Below are 18,989 nucleotides of genomic sequence, written 5' to 3' on the forward strand. Positions count from 1 at the left end.
TTTCTTTAAATTAAGTTTTCACTTTAGCTCATCTCATTTTGCAGCCTGTATTCTTTTCTAGAGTTCGAGTCATAATGAAATAAATGAGCATGGGATCTGTAAAATTGATTTAAATTTGTCCCCTCACCACAATCTGTAAGCCCAGAACTATCCAAATGGCTGAATATTGTAGAGTAGTTTCTATTATGCGTGAAATGCTGTAACATGACAAATAAGATTTAAATGCAAATGTATGCTTAAATATATCAAAGTGCCAGAATCCAACTATACTGAGCTAACAGAATTGCAGAATCTTAGGTTATCTGAGGATGGTAGGGAGCTCTGAGTCCATCTGGCCCAATCCCTACTCAAGAAGGGACACCCAGAGCAGAGTGCACAGGGCCACATCTAGCAGAGATGTTTTCAAGCTGTGTGGGCCCCAGTGTGTCCTGGTGCCTAGGGTTGTTCCTCTCCAGATGCAGGACTTTGCACTTCTTGCTGAACTTCATGAGATTCTTGCCAGCCTTTCTCCAGCTTGTCAAGGCCCCTCTGGATAACAGCACAATTATCTGTTGTATGCTTGGGGAGGAGTGGCAGGAAAGCTGCCTGATGGAAAGGGACCTTGATGTACTGATGAACAGTCAGCTGAATATGAGCCAGCAGTGTGCCCATGTGGCCAAGAAGGCCAATGGCATCCTGGCTTGTATCAGGAATGGTGTGGTGAGCAGGATTAGGGAAGTCATCCTGCCCCTGTACTCGGCACTGGTGAGGCCTCACCTTGAGTACTGTGTTCAGTTTTGGGTGCCTCAGAACAGAAAGGATATTGAGGTGCTGGAGCAGGTCCAAAGAAGGGCAACAAGGGCTTGGAGAATATGCCCTATGAGGAGTGACTGAAGGAACTGGGGCTGTTTAGTCTGAGGAAAAGGAAGCTGAGAGGAGACCTTATTGCTCTCTTCCAATACCTGAAAGGTGCTTACTGAGAGAGTGGGATTGGTCTCTTCTCCCTGGTGACAGGTGACAGGATGAGGGGAAATGCCTCAAGTTGCAACAGAGGACGTTTAGGTTGGATATCAGGAAAAACTTCTTTACAGAAAGGTTATTAAGCACTGAATAGGCTCCCCAGGGACAGGGAGGTGGTTGAGTCACCATCCCTGGATGTGTTTAAAAACTGTTTGGATGTGGTGCTCAGGGTAATGATTTAGCAGAAGGACGTTAGAGTTAGGATGGTATGGTTAGGTTGTGGTTGGACTTTATGATTTCTAATGTCTTTTCCAACCAGCAATTCTATGATTCTCTGTTTCTATGATTATTCCAAAGTTCAGATGATAGCTATGTAATAACTTAAAGTCAAAGTCAGGAGATGAAGTTCACGGAAAGTTTTGATTCCTCAATACATTCTTTTTTTTATCCCAAAGAAATCAGAACAGATGCATAAAGGTCCACTGAAACTGTGTGGTAAGAATTCATCCTTGTGTCACTTAGAGATGATAACTGCTGAAAATCTTTTAGAGAGGTGCCTGTGGAATATTTACAGTACACTATACTTATGGCAGTTTAAGATCAAGTCAAATTTTGTCTACCCTAGATCTTCAAGTGTATTTTTCTAGACTAAAGACACTGAGAATCCCAGAGTTGGCCAAGATATTAATGTAGTGCTTGAACCTTTGTACAGATAATAGGTACTTGATTCTGCTGTCCAAAGAGTTCCTCTGGATGTGGAAAAATATCTTATTCCTTCCTGATAATAATTGGAGTACATATGACCATGTGATCAGAGGTTAATTGTCTTTGTGATAGCATTTTTCAATAATTTCAAGCCAGTCCTCTTTTTCCCAGGCCAGCTGATGGCTCCATTAAACAGGTAAATGGGCAGGAAAATAAAAGCCTTTATGATCAGTGTTAAAGGTTCAGTACTAGCTGTGAAACTGTGCTTGGTTCATTAGGAGTTACCTGCATCCCAACCACTATTCAACTATTTTATCATGAATAGTGTTAAAACATCTTTATAGTGTTTCCATGAGAAAAGTAAACCCTCTGTTGCAACTGGGCAAAACTCCAAGGGATGTTTTTGATTCCCCTTTTCTTCAGTGTTTCTCTAACAGTAGAGTATTACCAATGGACTCTTTCCTAGACTGTGCTTTAATTGAATGCGTATGTATTTATAAAAAAAAAGGAATGGAAAATGTTTTTATTTTCCAAAAAAGTATGATTTAACATTTTGAGACTACATTTGAGTGCATTTATTATTCCATCAGATAATACATTATTTAAATTGTTGATTTCAGTGTGTTTTCTTTTCCTTTAGAGAGTGATTGTGTAACTGTGGATGAGAACAATTTGCTCTCTCGAGTGGTGATGGAAAAGAACAGTTGGCCAGGAATAAAAAAATATTTGATCATGGTTTTGGCTTTTAAATCAGAGGATAGAATAACATTCTCGATGATATCAGCGTGCAAGTTACTTAGTAAACTAATTGATTTAAATATTATAATGAACTTTGGCAGATAATAAAGCCGGAAAGCCAAGATGAATTACACACAGCTACACTGTTTCCTTTCTGGGCGCTGAACTTTGAAATGTTACATCCTTTTATGATGTTGTTTTCCCTATGCATTTGAGTACAAAACTAAACCACAGTAGGGTTTATTGTGTGACATTTCCTACACTCTAACAATGTGCTTTTCAGCGTGTCTTCTGGAAAACATGTCCAATAGTATCCTATAGTAATATATTCTTTTAAATTTTATGTATCATTTCTGAGTTCTCTCTGAGTTAAAAAACATTGTTTCACACTTTGCCTATATGAAGTTCTGGGAACTAATTATTTAGTGCCTGTCATAAGAAAGACAGATTTTATTTTATTTTTTTCAGTTAAATTTTCACGAAGAGAATAACAGAACTTCTCTTATTCTATTCCTATTTTAGGACACTGTGTTATTGCTAATAACATGTATGTTGATATAAATCTAGAATTTCATGGCATTAGAGTTGTTCACAAATGTATGTACTGCCAAAAAGCAATGACATGAGTAAGGAGTGACTATAAAGTGAGAGATATTTCTCTCTGCTAAGAGAGGGATTATAAAAGTCTGGTAGACAGACATGATCAGATTTTTGAGATGAATACCTGATTGTGAGTCTATACATTAATTTTGAAAATTTGCAGGTTATATATTTCGTAGAGTCATAGAATTATAGAATGATTTATTTGGATTGGAAGGAACTTTTAAGATCACACAGTTCCAACCTCCTGCTGTAAGCAGGGACACCTCCCTCTAAACAAAGTTTAGATCCACCCGAGAGTGCGGAGGGAACTGGCGGAGGTGATAGCCGAGCTGCTTTCCACCATCTGTCAGCGCTCCTTGTTGACTGGTGAGGTCCCAGAAGACTGGAGGCTTGCCAATGTGACTCCCATTTTCAAGAAAGGTCGTAAGGAGGATCCGGGGAACTACAGGCCTGTTAGCCTGACCTCGGTGCCAGGGAAGGTTATGGAGCAGATTGTCTTGAGGGAGATCATGCGGCATGTGCGGGATGAGCGGGGGATCAGGCCTAGCCAGCATGGGTCCGTGAAGGGCAGGTCCTGTTTGACCAACCTCATCTCCTTCTATGATCTAGTGACCCATCTGGTGGATGAAGGAAAGGCTGTTGATGTGGTCTACCTAGACTTCAGCAAAGCCTTTGACACTGTCTCCCACAGCATTCTCCTGCAGAAGCTGGCAGTCAGAGGCTTGGATGGGTACACTCTTGGCTGGGTGAGGAGCTGGCTGGAGGGCCGGGCACAGAGAGTGGTGGTGAATGGAGTCAAATCCAGCTGGCGACCGGTTGTGAGTGGTGTTCCGCAGGGGTCAGTGCTGGGGCCTGTCCTCTTCAATATCTTTATTGATGACCTCGATGAGGGCATCGAGTGCACCCTCAGTAAATTTGCAGATGACACCAAATTGGCTGGAAGTGTGGATCTGCATGGGGGTGGCGAGGCCATACAGAGGGATCTGGACAGGCTGGAGAGCTGGGCTGAAGCCAATGGGATGAGTTTCAACAAGGCCAAATGCCGGGTCCTGCACTTCGACTACAACAGCCCCAGGCGACGCTACAGGCTTGGGGCGGTGTGGCTGGAGGACTGTGTAGAGGAAATGGACCTGGGGGTATTGATTGATGCTTGGCTGAACATGAGCCGACAGTGTGCCCAGGTGGCCAAGAAGGCCAATGGCATCCTGGCTTGCATCAGAAACAGCGTTGCAAGCAGGAGCAGAGAGGTGATTGTTCCCCTATATTCAGCACTAGTGAGGCCGCACCTCGAGTACTGTGTCCAGTTTTGGGCCCCTCACTGCACGAAAGATATTGAGGCCATGGAACGTGTTCAAAGGAGGGCAACAAAGCTGGTGAGGGGTCTGGAACACAGGCCATATGAGGAGAGGCTGAAGGAGCTGGGAATGTTCAGCCTGGAGAAGAGGAGGCTCAGGGCAGACCTCATTGCTCTCTATAACTTCCTGAAGGGAGGTTGTAGTGAGCTGGGGGTCGGCCTCTTCTCTTGTGTCATTAGTGATAGGACTAGAGGGAATGGCTTCAAGCTACGGCAGGGGAGATTCAGGCTGGACATGAGGAAGTGTTACTTTTCAGAAAGGGTGGTCAGGCACTGGAATGGACTGCCCAGGGAGGTGGTGGAGTCACCGAGCCTGGGGGTGTTCAAGGAAAGGCTGGATGTTGTGTTGAGGGACATGGTTTAGTGGGAGCTATTGGGAATGGGTGAACGGTTGGACTGGATGATCTTTTAGGTCTTTTCCAACCTTGGTGATTCTATGATTCTAAGTTGCTCACAGCCCCATCCAGCCCAGCCTTGAACAGTGTCTCACCACCCTCGCAGTAAACAATTTCTACTGTCTAATTTAAATATGATCTCTTCCAATTTAAAGCCATTTCCCCTCGTCCTGTCACTACATGCACTTGTAATTGAGTTGACTGAAAATGGTCTCAAGAATAAACAAAAAAAAACAGCAAAAAAGACTTTTTCAGCATTTTTGAAATCTGGTCTCAAATTCCTTCATCAGAATGAAAAGCACAGCTGCGTATTCTTTGCTGTTCACAGGACTGTGATCAGCCTATGCGTCAAAATGCATAAAATTATTTGCCATAAAATTGAGCTGGCACTACTCTGGGCCCTATGCCATGGCTTCAGCCCAGGTGGGGTTCATATTGCACCAATGTTTGATTGGTGCTGAGGCTCAGTCCAGGCCGCTTGGTGGGGCAGAGCTGCCATCATGATGGCTGGGGTAAAAAGCAGCCACAGTGTGAGGCCTACTGGCCATGGGTTGGATATGCCTGCTCTAAGGTGAGGTTTGAAGATAAAGGCCTGTATTAGAAACAGCTCTCCTCAAAGCTAAATCCAGATGTTGCCATAGCATTAAACTTTATTTATGCACTGCCTTTTCTATCATGTTTTAAGTGACTCATATCTAGATAAAATTATTGACCTTAGAAACACCAGCATGTTGGATATATCAGCTGGAAAATCAGTTTGGTGGTTGCCATAATATACATGGATCATTGTGTACTTACATCTTTAATCAAACATTATGTTTATTTTCTTCTACTCAATGCTGTTTATTTTAAAGTAATCATAGTAAAATAGTGTGATGGTCTGCACTTTTAGAAAACAGTGAAGTTGTTTCTTGCAACTTTGAAGATACCCAGTAATTCCTTCTAAGAACTAAAGATATTTGTGCCAGTGTACTATTGCCAATTAGAGTAATAACGTATTTCTTCCATTAAAAATCATTAATATTGATCATACATTCTATCCAATGCCATTCTTTTGAAGTTCTTGTGGGTGACTTAAAGTTCCTGCAGAATGATTTCTCTGTTTCCTTTTAGTGGTTGAATATCATATTGAAATTCTCTTCCTTTGACATTTCTTCAGCTAACAAACTGCCTTGAACTGTCTGTTCAGTTATATGCTCCAGATGTTATGATCCTTTCCATTGGAGCATCCCCCAGCTACAGTTCTGACCTCATATTTCTGAATAAATCCAAGATTACACAGATTTTGGCAATGGATTTTTATTGTTAATGGTAAAATCACAACGATGTTAGCTGCTTTTTAGGTCTGTTTGTCTTGGTAATCTTGTTAATATTTTTTGTTTGTAAATTAACTGCAATTTTTAAACATCGTTTTTATTTAAAGCAACATTGTTATGTATTATATGCACGAGATGGTAATCATTATTTAATGTCTACATATGAATGTTATGTGATTCCAGCCCAGACTGTCTTTGGCAAACGAATGTGTTACTGAGCCAAAGAAAAATGAGTACATGAAATACGTGGATTATAGCTCAGCTGTTTGTGGTGTTACTCCACCCACTCAGGGATCTTAGAGAATCGTTTCACCTCCATGCATGACTGGGAACTGTGTTTAAAAACTGCCATTCATGTTCATAGTGCAGGATCTGGGATTTCCTCAGAGGGATGTGAATTGCTTTATCCCCGTTAGTGGTCATAGTATTGACATATGAATTCATTTTTCTTTCACCTTGTCACGGCCAAAAGTGATGCAAAATAATCCTTTTTGTGTTTAATGTGTGCTGTGCAAAGAAGGGCCATGCTGCTTTAGAGTAGTGTAGTTGTTCCATCTGGACAGCACTCCTAGTGTATACCACATTTCAAGAATACAAGCAGCACTATCGTGCAACTATTCCCTGGGTATGGACAGAGAAAGAAGGGGAATCAAGAGAGATTATTGAAATAAACTTAAAAAGCATCCAAAGGAAGAGAAAGATCCTTGGGTTGCTTTTAGATACGAAAGTGATCCCAGAGCCTTTGTAATTAAAGAGTAGGGAGATAAAGAAATTTCAAGATTAAATTGTGACTGTGCTGTTTCATGGAGTGTATACTTTCATTTACAGTAGATTGCAGAGAAGCTCAGAGAAATAAAAAATAAGCTTGTAATGCTGACTCGCTTACCAACTGTTAATTGCTTGTATTTTTTTCCAAATAGATTTTTGTTTCTTACCGTGGGCTGCTTCATTCTCTACTATCTTCATAGTTCCTATATATTTTTCCTGTTCATGCATTCTTTTGTCCAAGAATTTGCTACTAGGCAATGTCCAGAGTACGTACACATACTCTGCATGTGCTCTTGCTCTTCTCTAATATTTCCATTCCTCTATTCCACTAACTGTCTGACACTTCCTCAATATGAAAATGCCAACATGGAAAACTGCTTTTTTTTTTTCAGGCCCTTTGCCTCTCTCTCTTAGCTCTTTTTGTTTCCCCAGTGGGTTGTACTTGAAAGTGTACAAATTCTAGTTACTTGTTTGAAGCTCTAGAGGCCATCTATGTAAAATAATGGCTGTGATAGAAGTTCCACATTCAGTGCTTGAGTCCGTCCTTTGATCCACTTCAGTTTGGTATAATTGCATGAGTCTTTCTTTATTATCTTCCTGGAACTTGTGGGATGACACTGATTTCAAAATTCCACATTGAAACTGTTATTTGCAAGATAGTTGTTGAACCATGATTCCTTCCTGTATGCATTGATATGTCCTTCACTCACTGCATGCGTCTGAGGCACTACTAAATATCTTGTGCAGACAGACACAGACAGCATGTTCAGTTGATCACTCTCTTGAACCAAGGATCAGCAGATGCAACATTTTCTGGTGCCAGTGTTTGAGAACTTGTTATTTCCAACTGTTACACCACTGTTTGTGGTCTTCCTCTTACTCCACTGCTTTTCCAACTGCAAGCATCCTGCTGACCAAAGATCAGAGAACTCTCACTCAGCTCTCCTCCTATACTCTATCCCTGGATTGCCTTTCCCTCCTCTGACTTTGGCCTATCTCTTCTGTTTTTTCTTTTATTTTCTTTTTTTTTTTTTTTTTAGCACTGACTCTGTGCAGAAATTATCCTGACATGGTTTATAAACTCATTTTTTCCTACTCAGCTTTTCTCTCTTGGCTGTGTTGCTGCTAACAGATGTTCTACTGTGGTTCCATTGTCTGTCCTTTTCAATCATTCCCAGTAGTTCAATTCTGTACTGAAAAAATCCTCCAGAATTTGAGATGAGGAGTTTGTTAGTTAATGCTGACCATGATAGATTTCTTTCTTTTGGCACTTTTAGAAGTTTCTAGAAAATGTCCTATTCAGTAAATATTATTGGCCAAATGGGAATTTCATCAGTGTTCTATCTTCCTAGGATTATCCTTTAAAAATTAGGATAATGCTTAGGATGTTCCCAGAAACTGAGAGAGAAGTAATATATTGTAGTATTTCCCATAAAATTTTTTAAAGGTATATGCACATATGATGTCTATATTATTCAGTTTATCTGCACCATTAAATAGATTTAATCTCAATAGTGGAGATAATGAACGAATACGGTTAATCACAGAATCACAGAACTGTAGGGGTTGGAAGGGACCTCCTGAGATCATCGAGTCCAACCAGCCTGCCAAAGCAGGTTCCCTACAGCAGGTTGCACAGGTAGGCATCCAGGCAGGTCTTGAACATCTCCAGAGAAGGAGACTCCACCACCTCCCTGGGCAGCCTGTTCCAGTGCTCCGTCACCTCACTGTAAAGAAGTTCTTGCGCATGTTTGTGTGGAACTTCCTATGCTGCAGTTTCCGGCCATTTCCCCTTGTCCTGTCTCCACTCACCACTGAAAAGAGTCCGGCCTCGCCATTCTGCCCCCCACACCTTAGATATTTATAGACCTGGATCAGGTCCCCTCTCAGTCTCCTTTTCTCAAGGCTGAACAGACCCAGTTCACTCAGCCTTTCCTCATAGGGGAGATGCTCCAGGCCCTTCACCATCTTCGTGGCCCTCTGCTGGACTCTTTCCAAGAGATCCTTGTCTTTTTTGTACTGGGGAGCCCAGAACTGGACGCAGTACTCCAGATGAGGTCTTACCAGGGCAGAGTAGAGGGGGAGGATCACCTAATAATAGCATGTTTTTACTTAAGAATTTTTTGGAATTTCTACCACGTTTAATTTTTTTTCTAAAATTTTCCTTTATGCTGTGCTTTTACTTCATGCAAGCATGAAAGTGCTGAGTACTTTGCATTACACTTCTAAACCAAAACATCTGACTTTTTCCGATTGTTGCTGGAGAACCAGAGGAACCCACAAACACCACACTTGCTTTAAAAGAGCAAGATTTCTCTCTGGAGTGTTCCAGAATTTCTTCCATAATGGCCAACAGATATTTAAAGTTTTGACCCTGAAATCTCTATCCTTCACTGCATATTTATTACTTGATCTAGGATTTCCTTGAGCTAGGAATATTGAAGTTTTAATCCAGCATCCCCCTACTTGTCTGGGGAGTTACTTATCCTTTTTGTGTGTGGAAGAGTTTATAATATCTATCTTTAACAGGCAGTAGGTCTAGTTCAACATTAAATGGTGCAGAAATTAAAAAAAGACAGAAGCATTATGTAAAAACTAGTAGGCATCTTTCAGTAAAAATAGCTCATTTTGGTAATGGAATACATAGCAAGGAACTTTAGAGATACTGACTGGTTAGCCAGGGCATTTCTATGGCTTTATACTAGAATAATCACAGGTTTTTAAGAACATGTGTTCACATAGACAGCTTTGTAATGAACAGATACTATAATGTGCATTTTTACAAATGAGTTTTGGGAAGGGTAAGCTGTGGCAGTATCAGTCTCTTCTACGAGCACTTAGATGCATACTCACCTTCAGTTTGTGTGGGCATCAGCATGTGGGATGCAGACTGCAGCAGCCTATGTGCTCTTCTTGATCTAGAAGGGAGGTTGTGTAAGCTGATATGATGACTGAAGTGCTTCCTAGGATGGCTTCAGCAGTATGAGCATGTGGAACTGCGTCTTGGGAACTGACCATGCCTTGGCTACTCCTATTTTCGGGCAGCTCATATACAGAAGAGGCAGAAGCTGGGTTGTTGAGTTAGGACAGAATAGGAACACAGGTAAATCAGAAAATAGAACCCAACTTCTGGGTTTGAATGTTACTTAGTATAACAACCACCATTCCTGTTCTTCTAGAACTGTATATAAGATTTAAGTCTTCAGGTGTTTGTTCGTTTGTTTGTTTTCTTTATATATACACAATAAAACAGGAGGCTGATACAAAATCTTAAAAACGTTTTCTGGAAATATTTTAGGAAACTGATAGATACAAAGAACTGGCAATGCATTCAAGAAAGTTGAGTGTTGGTCACAATCCTGCAGCGACTCCATGTCAACACATAACCTGCATTCATATATAATGTTCATGCACAGCTCCTCCCCACATGTCTACATTCATGTCTATCTATTTATAATGCATAGTTTTGAATTTCTACCAGAAAATTTCACAAGAGAGCGCAGAACAAACTGTCAGAAACAACTACTTATTGAAGGATTCTGTGTAACTAATGCCATTCTGTACTTATTTACTGCATTAAACAGAAATCCTTGTAGGTAAATAGTCTTGCAATCTGTATAATTAACAAAAATGTAAACAGTGTGTCGGGTTCCTTTTTTTGCCAGAGTACCAAATATTTGAATTTACTTTAAAAAAAAAACAGGGTTTCCTTATTAGCCTAGCACAGTGACAATTACACTGTGCTTTTTAACTGTTTGAACTGACTTTTCTTTGTGTCGTTCCCATTCCTCATCGTCCTTGTCCAGATCAAAAGTTTCTGGATAAATGGGCAGCTTGTCTTTTGGACACTCCTCGTAATAACTCCGAACATATTTTCCAACAGACCAGCCTTTGTATTCCTCAGGCATTTTGCATTCTAGGCCATTGTAGTGGACGTTGTAGTGATGCTTCAACCAGTAGAAAAGATAATGAATGTTGTAATCACATCTCCAAGGATTCTCTCTCAGCCACAGAACTTTCAGAAAGTAAAGATCTTCCAATACTCCATATTCAAAATTCTGCAAGCTGTTGTTAGATAGATCCAGCTCTTCTAAGTTATTGAGCCCTGAGAAAGCAGCTTGTCAAAAGAAAGATATTTATTTGTAACTTGTAAATATGAATTAGAGAAGACATGCTTATCTGCAACAAGAAATAACTTTTTCATAACTTTATTTGTTTTTACTGAAGGCTATAAAAAGACATTTCAAACACAGATCTTTATTAAATGGTTTGTGCCCTGAGTATCGACAGATATTATCCTGAAAATGTCAACATTAGAGTGGTTGTATTGCTGATAAAGTCATAAAACACTTATGAAAATGCATGAGTGTAGTATAGTGCCAGTGGAGATGAATGAATATTTGATTTACTCATAGAATTCTTGTATTCTTTCCATGACACAAAGTTCTGAGTCATGTTTCAGGGAGCACTTCATACTTTTTGCAAGTTTTGTTTCATGATAGAAGACTTAATTTGAATAAGTATGTTGCTAAACCTCAGAAATACCCTTCCTACCCTACCTGATATTAACAGTTTCTCCTATTTAACCTCTAAAATACTACTAAAGAAGGCTCAATTGCTTCATTATTTCTACCTCTCCTTGTGTCTGTTTTCATAATGAAAAATTGAATACACTTATGCAATAAGCAAACTGCTAAACAAAGTCACTTGAGATCTAATAATACATAACTTAAGAGCAACTATGTGTATCATTTTTTGATCAAAAAGAGTTTTAATTATTTTGGTTTGTCTATTACTTCATATCCATTACTATTTAAAAGCAGCATTCATTATATTACAGCTTTTTTTTTTTTTTTTTTTTTTTTTTTTTTTTTTTTTAATTGGAAATCATAATTCAGGATATTCAACTATTTGGCACTTTGGTAAATGGTTAACCTTCAGAATTCTATTTTTGCATTGGCTTGCTTAGTGTTAAAGAGCTGCTGAAATCAGTCACTCTTCATTGACTTGATGATTTATATGTCTTTTGTGATGATCTATGCAACCTTTGTGAATTGAATGCTACAAAAGGTTAAATTTGCACAGACTTCTAGATTTTTAGGTCCTTTCTTTCTTGCACATTTTTATGTGACGGAGACTTTACCAAAGTTTACAGTTTATGAAACACAAATAACTGTAAAATGAATATTTAAAATTATTCTTACCAGGATCAATGTACGTTATTCCATTACTGTTTAGGTTTAATATCTTCAGTTCACTGACGTCTTCAAACTCTTTGGGTCGCAGTTGTTTAATTTTGTTGTTGGACAAATCAAGTTTAACTATATCTGGAGGTATGTTACCAGGAACTTTCTTTAAATCTTAAAAAATGGAAAAGAGAGAATTTGTATCATTTTTAGGTTATTCTTATTGCTTAGGTTTCACACTTGCAAACAGCTTTGTTGGTCTCACATTATTTCTTTCCCTTTCTTTTCCCCCATCACTTCTATCAATGTTTTTTCAGCTTCTGACTTTGGCTGCCTTTTTCTTTTCCATCTTTACGTTTCATATGAAAGTTGCATTCTTCACTAGTGTTTACAGCAAAGCCTCATTCACTGTTTTTTATTTTTCTTTTGGTAGTACCATATTATTCATCTGTGTAGGAATGGGGGTAAAGACACTAATGAAAGGTGTGTGTGAAACTTGTAAATAGGGAAAACAGTATTCTGAGTAAATAAATGTTCATTGCCATGGGAACATATTCCATAATCAAATTACAATGTGCTCTATTACATCTTTTGTTTTATGTTGCCAAGAGGTAAAATTTCATTAGCAATAAAAGTGGTAATAATCATAGTATTTACTAAGAGGTATAGTTATAATTGTACTTCTATAATTATAGTTGCTTATTATTTATAAAAATACGTTTTGTTACAATGCTTATTTGCCCAGGTGATATTTCTAAGTATTCTATCTATCTACTTCTCTACCCTACTTGTATCATTGGCATTTCCAGAGCAGACAAGCATGTCTCAGTCATTATTTTTAAAAATTACTTTTAAAAGAGTTACAGAAAGAACAGCTTCTAGGTTGCCAGTAAGGGCATGTCCTTGAGAAGTGCCAGGTGTGGTCTGAATCTTCTCCAGATAAAGTTATTAAACCTTATCTCCAGGCTTTCTGTCTGCTAAATGTAGTGTTCTAATCCTGGGCTGTTAGAACAAAATGAGTGGTAGTACCCCTTCTTTAACTGTCTTTAAATGAAAGTATAATCCCTGAGTCTGTGCTGAAATTGGTGTTGTCAGTACATTTCAGAATTCTGAAGATGTCTCAAGCATCAGCATTCTTGAGACTAAAGCAACACATCAGAGACTTCCTGCCTTATATTTGAATTTCAGTAGAGCTTTGGTATGATAATACCTGTGTTATAAATATGTAAATATTATAAATGCTCCTGCCTGCTCTGGTTGGAATGTTTCCTACTTGTGCAGATGTCAAATTTTAGGGTCTAATTATTGCCAAATGAATGAAAATAATGCTTGAATTTATAGACATTTAACATACTCTTCATGTCTGTGCTCTAGAACATGGATTTTTTTCAGCTGTTTTTGTGAGTCCAGATAATTTTGCAGAAAAGCAAACAACTTTTGTGGGTTTTGTTTTTGTTTGTTTGTTTGTTTGTTTTTCTTTTTTATAACAGTCAAGGACACAGGATGCTTTTGTTCTGAAGTGCTGCTAGTTCTGGTGTATCACTGATCTGATGAGATCTGAATAAGAAGTTCTCCAAAAAGGAGGAGATATGTGTATTTATATTTATTTTCAAGAAATATTTACATTTTTAAGATGTCTATTCCATGAGCTTTCTGGCATTAACTAAAAGCTCACGACCTGAGGGACAAAGTGCAGGCCTTATGATTTCTCTACAGAAATGCATAGTAATGCTATCCTGCTTGTCGCTCTGTCCCCTCAATTGTAAAGAAATAATGCTTCAGCTTTTGGGGGCATCGTCTGATTTGACAAGTGATAAACTGTCCTCCTACTCTGAAATCTTGTTCATATGGATTTAGAAGAAATTTTATTTTTTGCCAGGAATTTGAGTTCATTATACTCCTCTTTCTGATGAAAATTCCAGTGAAATTGTGCATCTGCTGCACAGTAATCATATGCAGGGACAGATAAGTATGATGCTTTCATCAAAGATTACCATATGTTTAGAAATCCCAAATTTTCATTAGATATGTGCATCCAGCTGTCAAGCATATGCACAGTAGATCTGGTACTTCCTAAATGAGATTTACTCAGGGTGTGCATGCTAGACATTCAGGAAGTCCAGGAGTGATAGAGCTAGCTCTTGACCTGAAGGAAGGAGTCCTGTACCCTTGTACACCAGAACTGCAGTACACTCCTGTGGGTGCTGATGTAACTTTATTTCTTAGCCAGTAATTTATTTTTCAAATCCTGTGAAGCTCCCATAAAGAGCAGACATGATTGAAGGTCACTATGGAGTTAGGGAAAAAAAACATAACATTTTTCTTGCCCCAAATTTTTGAGTGTACTAAGGTATTCAGCTCATCTCTTCTATACCACCGAATGGGAAGAGATAGAAAGTCAGTATTATATCAATATTTATATTATAATAAATGTATATGTATGTGTACATGTATGTATATACGTACGTGTATAATATATGTATAATATATGTATATAGTGATAAATGTACATAATAATATGTACCTCTTTTTGTTCAGCTTTTGTTCAACACTGTTTTCTAGAAACTTGAAGTAATTGATGATGCAATTAAGATCATGTGAAGGATAGTTAAGATCATAATTTGTGTCTAATAACTAAGCTCTTATTCACAACGAGAGGAAAGATAAAGGAATATTAAGAAATTAATAAGTGTTAGCCAAAAAAAACCCATAATTAATAAAAAAAGACATAGTAAAAGAGGAATTTAGCAATGAGAAGAAGGTAAAACCATCAATATTTTTTATAGCATATGTAACAGACAAACCATGTCATCAAATGCTGAAATCATTAATTCTTTCTGTTTAGATAACACCTCCAACATCAAAGTTCAGGAGTAAGAACTCACAAAGAGTTATATAAATATAAGTCACTGTTAAATAGATAGAAGTTTAGCAAACACATTGCAAGATACAAGTAGACAAAATGTTCTGCAGGATATACTTTGCAAAACTTGGGAAAATAGTTCTCCCAATTTGGGCTACTTCAGGTAATGCTTTTTAGTACAGATTTTATAATGCTAAAGGACAACTCTCTTCAGGATTGTTTTGTTCCATGTTTTCTTTCATTGTGGTGTAAAATATGAGAAATATAAAGCATGGATAAATGTACATTTTCATTTTGATACATGCCACAGTTGGTTTACCCTTAGGGCTTAACTATGGCTTTTAGCAGACTGAGATGCATTTGGGAATGGAATGCATCCAAGAGACTGAAAAATATTTCTTAAAGTCACTTCAGCTTTAAAGTGTTTGTTGGGTACTGAGAGGAAGAACAGAGAGGAGATATTTCTTTATAAAGAAAAGTGTACAATTTCTTCCTTAAGAAGAAGAAATCATGCAAATACAGGTGGGGCTCTAGTGACTCTTCTTTGCATTTAGGTTCCTATGGGGATTGTTAGCACAGCTGGCCGGTCCAATCCTGCTTCACAATTAACTTTTGTGAAATCTTTGCGTTTATACATCGGGAAAAATAAGTAAATAAATAAAAATGCTCCATGCTTATTTTTGTCAGTGCAGCGATTTTTGCACAGCTGCAGTATGACGGATTAGTATGCTTACCACTGTAGTATCAGGCAGTTGAGGTGCTGACGGTTCCATAATTTAAGCATAGGCTTAATTTAACTACTGTTGATTTTCATTGGATGTGTTATACTAGAGAACTAAAAAATATTTGTGAGAAAATTATTTATGTTAAACAGACAAAAAATTAAAGTGTTAGTTAAAGTAACTCAAGAAAGAACTGGTGCCATATGGATTTGTCATAAATAATATGTGTAGCAGTAAGAGGGCAAGATTATGAAAATAATTCATTCAGTTAGAAGAATAGATACAAACCTTTTCTCTTGCAGTTCAGAGTTGGTACAGGAAACACATATATGTGGCACAAAGAAGAATCAAATTCTGGTTTGGTAGCTTCAGGCTTCTGCTTTATGTGTCGGGGATCTTGCCTGTCCTCTTCACTACACAGCTGTTCAGCTTTTATCTGTTTTAGCTTCTGATTTTTCAGTTCTATTGGGTACGCACACTTGGCATAGTTTCCCAAATTTCTGTTTGTTGGAACCTGTAGCATTGTAACAAGAGTTTCTAGTTCACAATTGCAATGCCAGGGATTATCATAAAGACGAAGATAGTTTAGACTGGGCGTATAAATAAAAATCTCCTCAGATAAACTCTTAATTTGGTTATGCTGGAGTAGGAGTGTGGTAAGTTTATTCAAACCAAAGAAAGCCTGGCTCTCAATTTTTGATATGTCATTCTGCTGTAAATCCAGACTTTTCAATACTTTATATTTAGAAAACATATTATTCTTCAATTTACGAATCCTGTTTCTTGCTAGCAGCATGTGCTTCAAATCCTCGGGCCAATCAGGTGCCACAAAAACCAATTTTCTTTCCTGACAATCTAGATATTTCTCATGAAGGTAAACATATATATCACATGGTTGGGCTTGGGCGTTGCGCTTAACGGTGCTAGACGCTCTTCTTACGATGTTTTCCTTTTCATTTTTTCTCAGATTCCTATTCCTTGTCTTCCTAAAGTCAGATGCTTTACAAAGAAGAAGTAGTATTATAATAGTAATGACTTGCATCCTGACATTCAGCTTGCCCACTTATTTTTTTGTGACAACTGGGAGAGAAGAAATTTTTGGTTGTCTTAATCAGTGTTGTCCAGATCTGAATACACACAGCTGGCGTATGTGGTATCCCTGCAGTGGAAGAAAAATAAAATATTAGAACAGATGAAATAAACTTTTTCACAGAGGCTTGTGCACAGTGTGCAGCTTTCAGTACTCAGTCATTACACTACTTAAAACTTCACAGTTACTTTGATAATGTTGTGTCCTTTTTCATTGCTCTTACTATCTGTGATCTACTGTCATTTATTTTGCCAAAGCACGGAAAATTAGGCAAACTGCTTGATAATTGATTTTTGTCACAAAGTTCTCCAGTGTTTAAGAAACACCATCGGACAGAATCTTCTTTCTATTTAAATTCATCTTGGTAGATAAGCTTGAAAAAGGAGCTTGAGGCTGGTATTTTCCAGCTTTCTGGATACTGACCTGCTGGATGTTCTAGTATGAAAAACAACCAATAGGATATAGAAATTGACCTGCATCCAGTGTTTCTATCACTCTCACAATATAAAGTGCATTTGTTTTCTGGTTGAGTCCCATTTTATCCCAACCAGCTGTGGTACAACCAGGTGTCTCTCATGGCCCATGTCAGGTAGACAAAGTTGCATAGACTGCTCTGTGAAGGACCCAAGTGTAGTAATTTTCAAAAGCGTATGTGGCTGTTGTGTCATCTGAGGGTAGACAGGATGCAAAGGAACCTGGGGAACCTGACAATGGTCTGCTTCAAACCGCTCACAGGTCTGCCCACTTGAGAAGATAGAGGATAGAGGGGTAAGCCAGGAGCTTTTATACAGGGATTACTCTTAGAGGAAGATGAGAACTACACTATGCAATCACATCCAAAATTGCGTTAGTAAGTTTTCAGCTGATGTTTGCTCCTGTATTTCTTACAGTGGTCCTAAACTTCCCTTAATGCAGTTGTTTTCAGTAAATTTTGGCCACAAAGTTGTGTTTCCTCAGAAACATTTTCACTCTTGAGATTTTTATAGTCTGAATTTCTTTTTATCTCATTAATTTCCTACTTTCTGCTCATTAGTATCATTCCTTCTAAAACTTTTTTTTTTTCCTACTTTTCGCTGTTTGAATTGTGTACTCAGTAATTTTTGCTCTGCCTATAGACATCTTTGTGTTATGATCTATCTTTTTTTACTTTAGTACTTAAGATGTAGATCCCAATCTTGAATGCAGTTTCCCAGATGTTTTTTTCTGAAGCAACATTGTTTGGGTCTCAAAAAACTTGTCTTTATCTGTTGGAAAGATTCTATAATAAAAAAAACAAATATTAAATAAAATTTGTCAGCAAATTGATAGTTTAAACCAGTTATGGACTAAAGAGCATTCTCAGTGTTTTTGTAGTTATAGTTTATTAAAAAAAAACCACAATCCTATCTGCATGCTGCTCTATTGTATCCCAACAGCTCTGGTACTGTCAGGTGTCACTCATGGCCCATGTCAGGTAGTTAAAGTGCATAGACTGTAGTTTAGAGGTGTACCTCCAAACCATGTGACCTACTGTCAATATCAGCTTTGAAAAGCCCTTAACTGGATTCTCCATTTTTAATGCTGTACTTGCCAGTTCTCTATTGGCATTCAGATTCTGTTAATTGGTAGTGTGCATTACTGTCAACACTTTAACTCTTTAACTCCCAGTGCACTACATGATGTTATGATGTGGAATACTGGTAGCCAAAGATCATAAAACCATGACATTTACACTGATGACTTCACATGAAAAATGAGATTGTTACTTTTCAGAAGTTCTATACTAGTTGGTCGAAGCAGTGCATTATAGTAACATCAGTCATAACTGGGATCCTCTGTGCTATTTTAAACTTTTCAGCATTTTTCAATATTCAACATTCATTTCCATGAGTGCTTGGAACTAGAAAAAGATAGGAACTTTATTCCATCATTTCCTAACTCTAAATTTCTTAACTAAAGAGCTTTCTTATCCTTTGGTAATGTAAGACAAAAAGCAGCTTGATTCATAAGCCAGAGATTGATGAAGTGTTAAGAAGGCATTTTTCCTCTGGACAACTTCAGTTTTGTATACTTTTTTTTTTTGTTTGTTTGTGTGTGCTTTCTTCTCAGTAATCTGACACTGCAATAGTTTCAGGTAGGATACTGGCCTCGATGGACTGAATCTGTAATAGAAATACTTAAGTTTCTCTGGCACTCAAAGAATTCATACTTTTAACATTCAAAATAACTGGTTTTTTTTAGGTGAATGTAGGAACTTGCAAGATTTAAATCTCTCTGAATGTCAGGGGTTGACTGTAAGTAACACAATCTTTATTTACATACCTATTACAG

The 18,989-nt window shown here is 38.0% G+C and overlaps 2 protein-coding genes across 2 annotated transcripts in view; one reads left to right on the forward strand and one right to left on the reverse strand.

Annotated features, from left to right (window-relative positions):
• The window catches only part of FBXL13 (F-box and leucine rich repeat protein 13), a gene marked incomplete at both ends in the record, with an annotated part of 76,697 nt that overhangs the window by 19,722 nt on the left and 37,986 nt on the right, over positions 1-18,989 (forward strand). The window contains 1 exon segment of the mRNA XM_079533747.1: positions 18,900-18,952. Within this exon segment, the coding sequence (XP_079389873.1) occupies positions 18,900-18,952 (53 nt within the window).
• Positions 10,532-16,631, reverse strand: LRRC17 (leucine rich repeat containing 17; the record flags this gene model as incomplete). The annotated part of the gene is made up of 3 exons (XM_079549800.1): positions 10,532-10,935; positions 12,023-12,178; positions 15,878-16,631. 3 exons carry the CDS (start codon positions 16,629-16,631, stop codon positions 10,532-10,534), a joined length of 1,314 nt encoding a protein of 437 aa, XP_079405926.1.

Source organism: Tetrao urogallus (assembly GCF_951394365.1).
Source record: "Tetrao urogallus genome assembly, chromosome: 1".
NCBI classification, from domain to species: Eukaryota; Metazoa; Chordata; class Aves; order Galliformes; family Phasianidae; genus Tetrao; species Tetrao urogallus.